This window comes from Astyanax mexicanus, chromosome 15, assembly GCF_023375975.1.
Source record: "Astyanax mexicanus isolate ESR-SI-001 chromosome 15, AstMex3_surface, whole genome shotgun sequence".
Lineage (NCBI taxonomy): Eukaryota > Metazoa > Chordata > Actinopteri > Characiformes > Acestrorhamphidae > Astyanax > Astyanax mexicanus.
The window spans coordinates 38,574,139-38,585,196 of NC_064422.1; the positions used below are offsets into that span (position 1 = coordinate 38,574,139).

General features: G+C 37.7%; 1 protein-coding gene across 1 annotated transcript in view; it reads right to left on the bottom strand.

Annotated features, from left to right (window-relative positions):
• The window catches only part of myo15b (myosin XVB), a 65,005-nt gene extending 54,402 nt beyond the window's left edge, over positions 1-10,603 (bottom strand). The window contains exons 1-11 of the mRNA XM_022670899.2: positions 10,355-10,603; positions 7,037-9,805; positions 5,735-5,799; positions 4,775-4,838; positions 4,472-4,581; positions 3,177-3,251; positions 2,987-3,080; positions 2,794-2,897; positions 2,627-2,690; positions 1,414-1,527; positions 1,115-1,276 (exon numbers count right to left, since the gene is read on the bottom strand). Of these exons, the coding sequence (XP_022526620.2) occupies positions 1,115-1,276; positions 1,414-1,527; positions 2,627-2,690; positions 2,794-2,897; positions 2,987-3,080; positions 3,177-3,251; positions 4,472-4,581; positions 4,775-4,838; positions 5,735-5,799; positions 7,037-9,733 (3,549 nt within the window). The 5' untranslated portion in view covers positions 9,734-9,805; positions 10,355-10,603. The remainder of the gene's footprint in view (positions 1-1,114; positions 1,277-1,413; positions 1,528-2,626; positions 2,691-2,793; positions 2,898-2,986; positions 3,081-3,176; positions 3,252-4,471; positions 4,582-4,774; positions 4,839-5,734; positions 5,800-7,036; positions 9,806-10,354) is intronic.
• Positions 10,604-11,058: the final 455 nt, after the last annotated feature.

Here is an 11,058-nt window from a genome sequence, read left to right on the forward strand (position 1 = left end):
TGTTATATTTGGAGTTTATAGTGTGTGTATGGATGTTGGTGATGAATAGCCAATCATTCTCTACGTTTCCTGATTCATTAGGGTCTTGACAAACAAATTACAAAATTTTAAAACGTTATATGAAAGCACTGAGAAATAACACTGCATTATATAGGGCGCTTCTGCAGTAAAGGGATATAACATAATATATAATATACTAGTTTGACACTTAACCCAGATAGCAAAAATCAATCTGGCAACTTCCAGTCCGACTCCGGTTCCAATCTTGCCACGATTGTGAACCAACTGCTCGTCTTACATCCAGGGGAAGTGCTGTATGTGCCAACAGCCCCATTTGCTAAGTTTAATATGCCAATTGTCATGTGCTGCATGTCCCAACACCCCAGTTACTGAGTATAATATGGTAATCAACCCATGTCGCATGTACCAACTATCTGGTTGCAGGGTATAAACCACATTCAAGCTAATCCTGCATGGCCAATGCCAATTCTCAGCAGATGCTGCCATACATCATCAGAGCTCTGGCCTAATTTTCATGCTTACACCTGGCTAGAAGAGCTGTTTAGCTCAAACTTGCAGTGTACACTTGATAGCTGGGTTGGACTAAGGCCAGATCACATTCTCACACCAAACAAACAGAGTGCATTTGAGATTTTGGATGGCATCCAAGTGCCATTACTGTATTCAGATATGCTCAAATCAACCACTCCAAGAGTGAAATGAATTAAAGTCTGATTTAACTGGATTTAAAAGGGCATGTGTGACAACACTCTTACTCTATGTAATATAATATAGTTTGATTCTCTGGAAATTATTAATTATGAGGCCAGTGTTATTGTGCACTATATAAGCATTGGCATATGTTATCATTATATTACTGTTATCATGCTAAAACCTTGCATTTTAAAACTAGGGTTACAGATACCAAAAGATGGGAAAACCTTGGTATTTTTAATAAAGGTCAATGTGAAAATATTAAATACCAAATCAATTTGAAGCATTTATATTTGCACCTTTATCAGGATCAAAACTGGCAGATTTACATTATATCAGAAAGTGGAAAATATACGAGAGCATTCACGCACTAAAATCAAATGCACTTGACTGAACAGACCTCATATGAGCTGAAGCAGATGTTGCCCAGCTGTAGAATAGATGACAGGATGGCCCATATGGTGGCTATCTGATCCGCATGTAAGCCAATGGTCTCCAAGCAGTGCACAAGAAGCAGGAAGTCTTGCTTGTCATGCTTTCCTTGCAGCTCACAGGCGCCGCCCTTTATTGTACATTTAAAAAACGTTATTACAAATTATTAGACTACAATGTGCGGTATGTTTTAGGACACAAGTATGCAGACATATTTTGTAGAGTATCATGTTTTACACTCGTCATTTTTTAAATCCACTTTCAAACCTGGTTGAGATAGTAGTAAGTCTCGGCTCCTTGCAGATATAGAGTCTGCTGGTCCCACTGATTCATCCCAGCCAGGAGCTCATAAAACACATGATAGTTTCTTTCTTCACTGGCCTAAACAAGAAAAAGAAACTTGTAATGTTGAGATGCAAATTCATCTCAAAATAGCATTACTTTACATTATTTAATACATTAGATATGATAATGATTTGACTCCTAAAGCAAGTGTGTTAAATATATAAATATATATATTTTTAACCTAATTTTCTTCCCAATTTAGCTGAGCCAGTTAACCCACCACCTTACTAAGACTCTCCATTAGTAGCAATGCTTCTGACACTAGGAGGGCGAGGATAATACATGCCTCCTCTGATACACGTACTAATTCAGTCACTGTCTTTTTTTAAACTGCCATCATTACAGCATCACTAGGCAGCCAAAGCAGTTGGAGGAAAAAGCCAGATCCACAACTGTGATATCTCAGCCAACAGATGCCCGTGAGTATGGCCAACTGTGCTCTCTCTCTCGGACTCCGGCTGCTGAGTTTGTTAAAGCAGCTCTTTCAAACATATTGTTTTCAATGGGATACGCAATGCAGACAGAATTTCTGGCTCAACAGATGTGCAGGGTCAAATAAAATTAGTTTTTTGGACTCAGCGGCCAATTACAGATAACCTACATCCCACTTTTATGCCCAGCCTGCAAGCATACACCACGTTCAATGTGAAAACTTAAGCTAAATATTGTGTTAAGAGTGTGTTAAATAGTTCACACTGAAAATCCATACAAAATATAATCCATTCGTTTAACCCTTGTGTGGTGTTTGGGTCTGTGGGACCCGTTTTCATTTTTCATCAAATTATACAAAAAAAATATTTTTTCTAACTCAAACTCATTGGCATTGGCCAAATTTTCTACTCATATCTTGAGTTTAATTCTTAATAATTTTATTTTACATTTTATTAAAAAACTAATAAAAAAAGAGTAGCACTTTTTAAAAGAAATGTAACATAAGAAAGGTAAAGGGCAAATATTAACCATGTAAGCTGTTTATATTGCTTGCAATTTAGGTGAAGCAAGCATGTGTAAAGCATGTAAAATTGCTTAATTTTGCTGAATTAAATACAAGTAACAAAGTAAACGAGTAACAAAAATATGAACACCACACAAGGGTTAAAATATGAATTTAACATCAAAAGTAGTCCATACATGCCTGGAAAACAACACGTGATTTCTCAAGGAGATACTTTGACAAAGAAGTCCCGACAACAGTTCCACTAAAAAAAAAAAAAAAGAGTTACAAGATATAAATCAATCAGCTCTTCTATTATTTTAATTGTCATAATTGTCATAATTGTTATAATAAAAGATCACATTTACTGCCGTATGTGAATGTGTAGGTATTTGCCGAAACGGCTAGAGTTGTTGTTGAGTATAGTCTTGGCATTTCCAAAGCTCTCTAATATAGGCAGAACATCCATAGGCTATAAAAACAAAATAATCAAGATTAGTTTCCAATTTAAAAAATGAAAATCATGTAGAAATGTGTGTTTTGACTGATTATGTAGAATACCTGACGGAGATTGTCGTTTCTACCCTGATACATGGAGCTCAGGTAATGGACAATAAGTTTGGCTGCTTCAGTTTTCCCAGAGCCACTCTGACCACTGTTTATAGAGAGTATATTTAAACTTAATAAAAGCGCAATAAAACATAATTTAATTTTAGATGTAAATAACAGATTTAAAAACAGAATATCTCACCTTATGACTATGCATTGCTCTTGTGTAGTGTTTTGGGACAGGGAAAATGCAGCATCCGCAATGGCATAAACATGGCTGAAGAGATCATTCAACAAAAGTCAACCAACAGCATCAGAGGTATATGAGATTATAGGCATTCTACATCCATTATACTGACATGCCAAACGTGATAGCATGGATAGGCCCAATCCGATTTTACCACTTGCCTTACCCCTTAACCCTACCCTTCTGTTTTGCGTATGCACGCCGAGGGGTAGGGGTGTCCCGATTTTCGTTAGGCTGGAGGGGTAGGTTAGGGGAAGGGATAGAGCTTGTTAGCCCTTCATACAGAGATTTTTCAGATGCACACTTCAAACCAAGGGGTATGAGAATCACTGGTAAGAAATCCAGAAATATAAATATTTTCCTTGTTAAAAGTGACGATTAGCACTTTATTACCATAGTTTAATGTGTTGTTTGAATGTTTTATGGCCGAATTCTTCATAACAAGCATAAAAAGATTGCTAGTAGTTTGTCTTAGTAGCTAGCTAGCTAGCTAACTTTTCCGTTCCACCTTAAATGGTGCAACAAATGGCAGGGGCTGTAGCATTTAAGGCGTAAAAATAAAATAAAATAAAATAAAATAGAAACTAATCAAAGCTAATTTCAGTTACCCTTCACAGAGAAATTAAGAAATTAATTAATGGACAATAATGATTAATTGTTTCTGAAGACATACAATGCCCTAAAGTTAACTAGTTAAGCAGCAGCAGCTAGGTTACTGAACTTTAGCATTCCTGATGACGTATCGGGTGCTTGAAAGGTTGTCCCAATTCTTAGGGGCAGAATTTCACCCCTTCCCCTTGTATCTCTGTTCCAATAGGAAGGGTTACACTTGAAAACAAGGGGTAGGGGTAAGTGGTAGGGCTAAGGGGTGAAATGGGATTGGGCCTAAGTGTAATGAAGTGCTACTCCAGTGTGTGACTTGGTAACACCTACACCTGTATAAGATCTTGTGAGTGCTATATAAGTGATAAGTGATGAAGAGAATGAGGCTAAACATTGCTGAGCATGCTCATGGCAGGGCAAAGTAAATTATCTGAGGCCACATTTAACAATCTGTGCTAACAGACAAATAAATCTGGAGTCCCCACACACATATTCCACAGGTCAGTGCAGCTCTCTTTAGCTTCCATAGTGCATTAAAAAAGTCATGGAAGACATTACAAGTTCCCGTATTCCCATGACTTTTGACATGTCAGTATATAATAGTCTCAGTAAAGTGGATAACAAAGGAACATGCTCTGACTACTTACGGTGGGTTATTGTGCTTCTCCTTGCCCTGATACTGATGTCTTATTTCCTCTGTGAAGATATTCACAGGCTGAAAGGGGTTGACTGACAGCAGCATATCGCCAATATACGTCTGTAGAAATCAGTAAAACAAAAAGGAGCAAAGTAAAAATACAAGACAGGTAAACAAATAAGGTTCAGCATTGTTTAGCGCTGTAGAACAGACTGTGTTTTGGAAAAATTGAGGCTATTGAATTGGTTGAACATGGAAAGACTACACCTGCGAGAGGTCATATTGCTTATTGTTTAGGAAATCGAACACTTACATAAATGGAATCCCGGTGAAATCGCTTCTTCAGATTCAGCAGCACTGAGCTCTCACACACTTCTCTGCACGAAAACACACAAATTTAGCTTTAGCATAGAGAGCAGTGCATAAATAATTAATTTTTATAAGCATCATTATTATACACTGTTAGACAGGATTGTATATATAATTAAATCAGTTTTATTGCATAACTAAATACTACTAAAAATGTTTATAAATTGTAAATGTTTATAAATGTATGAATATTTTTAGAGAATCTAAAAATAATATAATAATATAATCTAATAATATAATCTAAATTCCTTACACTGTAAACCCAACACAATTTGTCTGAACATTACTTAACTACTTTTAAATGGCATATTTGAGTTAAATCAACTTAATAATTCAGTCAGCCATCAGTGTGTAGTCACTCCCCCCCTCCCCCATGGTACCTTAGGTAAATTATAGCTTGTATATTATGATTAACTTGATGTTGCTGTATGCTGTAAACCCAATCTGAGCTGCTAACTTTATGTATTAGATTTTAGATTTACCGGTATTTGTTAAATAAATAAAAAAAGAAGACTAAAAACTAGCACTTTTATTCACCTGGTAATAACATTTGAGGTAGAATTGTGCAAAGCAACTGATATACCAAAAAAAAAAAAACTACAATTCAATTAACTTACAATTTAATTTAATTTAGATACGGAAATTTGAATTAATTTTCAATTTTTTAAATTTAATTAACTTCAGTTCACTAAAACATTAATGTTAAGGCAATCAGTTTTCTCCAATGAATTAAGTTAGTCTCAGTCTTTCAGTGTAGATTTGTTAAAAACCTTACTAACAGTCCAAAATGTACAAAAATACATGTTTGGTGATCTATTTATACAGATGTAAACCTGGCTATAGTAGAACCTCCCTGTGGGTGAGAGAGGATAATTCAGGTGACACAGTAGATACTGTAACTCACTCCAGTTGTGACAAGTCCTCCACTTCATCCACCTCCACAGCCTGGCTGCTTCCTGGCATGAGCACCTGGGGTAGAGAGTATTGAGCAGTAGATTTCTGTGAGACACCAGGATAATAACAGCTCACAGTCATCAGTGACCCTGCAGCACCAACCAATCAAAACCCAACTAACACAGCAGGTACAGTATACACACACACAAACACACAAACACACACACACACACATACTGCTGAGCAGAGTACAGTATCAGCAGTGCACTGTATCAGCATGCTGTACTCAGAGGAACACTCTAACTTCCATGAATGCAACATAAGCCACTGTGATAACATCACAGATTCGAACACTAAACCAATTAACAAACGTTAAGATAAACCAAGAATTATCTTAATCAATTACCATTTTAATCAACTACAATTTATATCTGAGATTGCATCCCTTCACAATATTATTTGCATCATTTTTTAAACAATATTTCGTCTTGACAGCAGTCTATTTTACATTAGTTTTTTATATTTTATATTTACTGTAAAGCTTAAAAGGTATTTTTTATTTTCTCTTTAAATGTACTGTATGCATATTTTCTGTACTTTCACCTCTTAACATGCCTTGTCCTGTACACAGTGACACAAAACCCATTTTTCTGCAGAAAAATCTACTTATTCACGCTTTAAAATCACCTACAGGACACTTGGAGAACTCATAATTACAGATCAGTAACAGGAATCAACCCAAATTCTGAATGTTTGAAAACAGATGTAAAAACTAGAACCTGAAACTAAACATAACCTGAAACTAAAAGTTTGGAGGGCATGAACTGTTTAATTTGTATTCAGGAAAATACTGATTTTAAAATGAAAGAGCCACTTTATGATTTTATTAATTATATTTTGACATTAGCAGATTAAATTTAATATTTTTTTATATTTTCTATTACAATTACAATTATAATTTTCAGTAATGTTCCTAATCAAACATGAAAGCTTTTTATGTAATGCTTGAGTAGAAATATTGTGTTATATTTGTTGCATTATTCCTATTTTACATAGCATCATATTATTTATTTATGTGACATTGTTACCATTTCATACAAAATCATACAAAGTCTTAGAAAGTTACTGTTACTTATAAAATTGACGAAAGTTTTTTTTGTTTCTACTAAATGTTCAAAGCTGCCCTTTAAACAGACAGTTTTGTCGCCAAGAATATTGCAATTACAAAGATACCCTAAAATATCGTGATATATGGTGATATAGGGCCATATCGCCCACCCCTAGCTGGAAGACTAAACTGCATGTTTTATACCTGAGTGCTGATGAGTCTGTCCTCCAACATATTCTGAGTTGGATCCTCCGACTCCCATGGACCCCTGCCATTGTGGTTGGGCACAGTATAAGCATGGTCATCATCTTGGTACACGGTCCACTTCGTAAGCTTCTCTACGGTTTGATGTGGCAGCAGATTTTCATTTCTAAGCCAGTCCTGAGGATCGCCTGACATTTGCTGATACTGGGCCCAGTGGAGCTCCATATTTGAAGGGAAAAGACCATCACCCATCAGTTCTTCTACTTCTCTATCTGCTTCCTCTTCATAAAGAGATGGCCCCAGGCCTTCTATTTGTGGTCCAGCATCTGCAGATGGAATTGCCTGATTCCTACCATTCTGTTCCACATCCCTGCTTTGCAGAATGCCTCCACCACCTCCCAGCTGATGTTTAGACATGGTTAGTTTAGTAAGATTGATCTGTGGACCCCCAAGCTTTCCCTTAGCTGCTAGCAGGGCACTGGCACCATCTTTGCTGTCAAACATGGGGGCTTTCTTGTCGGCTTTGGCCTCTTTTCTACCCTCTAACACTTGTTCTTCAGAGCTGTCATTTCTTTCTGGTTGGCTGGCAGCACTAGTCTTTTTCACAGACTTGAGCAGACTAAAGTCTGGCTTCACTGGGAGCACCAGGCGAGCACCAGGTTTTGGTGGTTTACGCTCTGGAGAGACATCACCACCTGTGCCAGTGCTAGTGCTGGTGCTAGCAGGAGCAACAACAGTGTCTTTGGCCTTACTGACTTTGTTCATTCTGGGGAAGACAATGGCATATTTGGCATCACCTGGGTTGGCCTTTTCTTCTGAATCGTGTGGAGATGAACAAGGGTCATCAGGATCATGCTGAGTATCTGATCTCTGCTCTGTTTTAACGTCTTCTGGTGCTCCCTTACTAGACTTCGCAACACTGCCAGCCATCTTCATGGCCATCCTGTGGCGAAGCAGACTCTTAGACCTCGCTCTGGAACTCGTCTTTTTCAGAACAAGAGCTGGCAGCCATTTAGAAATACCTATTGCTTGTGTGACTGCTGAAAGCTTTCGTCGAACGCCAACACCTGTAGGCATCTTCTTTTGTATCCAGCCAGAAACACGGCGCAAGGTATTCATTCCTCTCTTTCGTGCTAGAAGACGCTCTGTTGCTTTTGATGACATGGCTTCTTCAGTCTCAGCTGTTTCTGCTGTTGCTTCAGCTGTTGTTGGCTCTTCATTGTCTTTCTTCTTTTTCTGAATCTTTACCTTGCCCAAGGCTAGTTTTACGTTCTCCGACTGAAGGTTTGGCTTTTGTTTTTGTACACTTGCTTCTTCTTTTTTTTCTTCTACTTCTTCTTCTTCTTCTTCTTTTTCATTAGTTTCTTCTGCTTTCTCTTCTTCTTTGGACACCTTGGTCTTATCTCCATCGTTCTTGCCTTTCTTTTTCATCGTAAATAACACCCGTGACTGTTTGTTGAGCAAACCTTTGGAAACTTTGGAATCTTTAAGACCTTTGATTGGAGCCACTAATTTTTCTTCTTCTTCCTTCTGGATCATTTCATCTTTCTTTTTATTCATTACCTTTGTTTTGCCTGCCAGTTTTAGAATCTTAGACTTCCCCTTTACTGCATCACCTTTATTGAGAGTCATTCTTTTTATTGGGACTTCTGGGGTTTCTGAAGGCTTAGGGTCTTCATTGTTAGGGCTGCTTTCTGCCGGAGGAAGCTGCTTCTTGCGTAGTATCTTAGATTTCAGCATTGTTTTGGAATGGCTCTGGATGTGTGAAGTAAGGTCGAGAACTTTTTTCTTCTTGGATGGAAGAGCAGGTTCTGTCTTCTTGTCTTCTTCGGCAGAATCCGCTTCAGTATCGCTGATCACCTCTTGTGATTCCTCCTCCTCCTCCTCCTCCTCCTCCGCTTCCCCACTACTGATTGGCTTGTCCTTCTCTTCAACTTCACTTTCTGAAGATTCTTTTACATCTTCCTCTTTTTCTTCTTCGTTCACCTCTTCCACGGGTTTGATCTCTGTGTCGGATGCTTCTTCCTCACTGCTCGCTTTACTTGCTTCTGTCTCAGCAGCAACAGTCTCCTCTACGTCCTTCTTTGACTCCTCCTCCTCCTCCTTTTCTTTCTCTTCATCACTATCCTCCTCACTCTGTTGTTCAGACTTCTCTTCTTTCTCAGGGTCAGATTCCTCCTCCTCCTCCTCTGAGTCCGCTATCTTTGCTCCTCGTCTTTTAGCATGCTTTGCAGGCGTTTTCTTGGTTGTTTTGGCTGGAGGAGTTTTTGAATTAGATTTTGTTGATTTGTCTACCTTATTGTCAACCTTATCTTTGCCAGCTTTGTCTGGAACTCTGTTTCTTGTCTGCTCAGAAGGTACTGCTTTGCCATTTTGTTGCCTCCCTCTTTTGGTTCTTTTTGGAAGTTCTTCTTCATTTTGTGAATCTTCATCTTGCTCTATCCTTTCATTTTTGTTCTCGTCTTTTTTGGCCTTCCTTTTACTGACTATATCTGCATTTTTGGCTTGCTCTTTAGCATCCATCTCTTTCTTTCCATCCTTTCTTTTTCCTGTGTCATCCTCAGTAGCATCTTCGGAAATTCTAGATCCTGTCTTTCGTCCTCTTTTAATTTGAACGGGTTCTTCATTTTCCTTCTTGTTTTTCTCCACTTTCTGTTTACCCCCTCTTGCCTTTCTTGGTGATTTGGCAGGAGCCATTACGTAGAATTAAACTTGCATGATTTGTCCTCGTCTTTGGTTTTCCAGATGTCAGGACATTTCCTGTGTCACCTGCAGATTTATACACATTTGTGAGACATCAGAATTGTTAATGGGGGGTATTATCAGTATATCATCGCTATCGTTTGTTGTAAACTAGCTGTAAACTTTCTTTCAGATTATTTTTGTCGAGATAGTGAAGTGAAGCAGTAAACAGAACCATTCTAGGAGGTGGATAAGATCGTGTGTCATGTCTGTCAGCTAAAGTGAAAGGTGTGCCTGACCTAGTCACCATTAGGACTGGGTTTCAGTCATTTAGCTCATGATCTTGCATGCAATACTGCTTGGGAAAAACACCTAACTTAACCTAATTTATCAGCGAATGGTTCTTAATCCAGTAACATACCTGGAAAAAAAAACATACTTTAACTTTAATACTCAAGGTTAAAACAAAAATAAGGACATAATTTACATGCCAATGTTTTATATCTGTATGGTATATTGTCTTAATCTTTGCTGATCTGAAACATAGTCATAAATATAGTTTTTTATTTTTCTTTATACAACTGGTCTACATATATACATACACATTGGGTCCTAATCCTCAAATCAATGACTTACTTGTCTTCTTAGGTGCACCGGAGGCATGGTGGGGGTCTGCCGAGCCTTTCTGCCTCTCCCGAGCTGCTGGTATCGCTGACACACTTCAAGGATTGACCTCGCTTTAGTACACAAACACCTATGTGGGCTTTCCAAAACAGATGCATGTGCACAAGCACACACTCTGAAGGGGTCCTGTGAATAATTCATGTTTGCAAGGCAGCCCATACAGTTATACAGCCATTCATATCGGCAGCTGGTGAACAGACTCTGGAAAGGTGAGAGGCAGCGCTGAAGGAGTGACAAAAGCTGGTGACACATGAGAGAGGGAGACAGGAGGAGGGAGAGGCACACCGAGACAAAATTCCATTAGTGCATCTGTGGAGATAAAAAAAAAAAAAAAAAAAAAAAAAAAATATATATATATATATATATATATATATATATATATATATATAAACTACTTAATTTTGGGCCACAATCGTGACTTTTCTCTTTACAGATAAAGATTAAAATTACTTACATTTCAATTGCATTTTTGGGTCCCTACACTGTATAGATATGTTACACTTGAAAAACATATTTTAAAATAAAACAAAATGTTATTTTAACAATTAAACAATCTTGAGCCCTCAATTTAGCAATAGTTTTTTTTATTACAGTTACATAGAATTCTAGACACCACAGTTGTGCTCATCACCCAAGTGAAATTTGTTTCATTAACC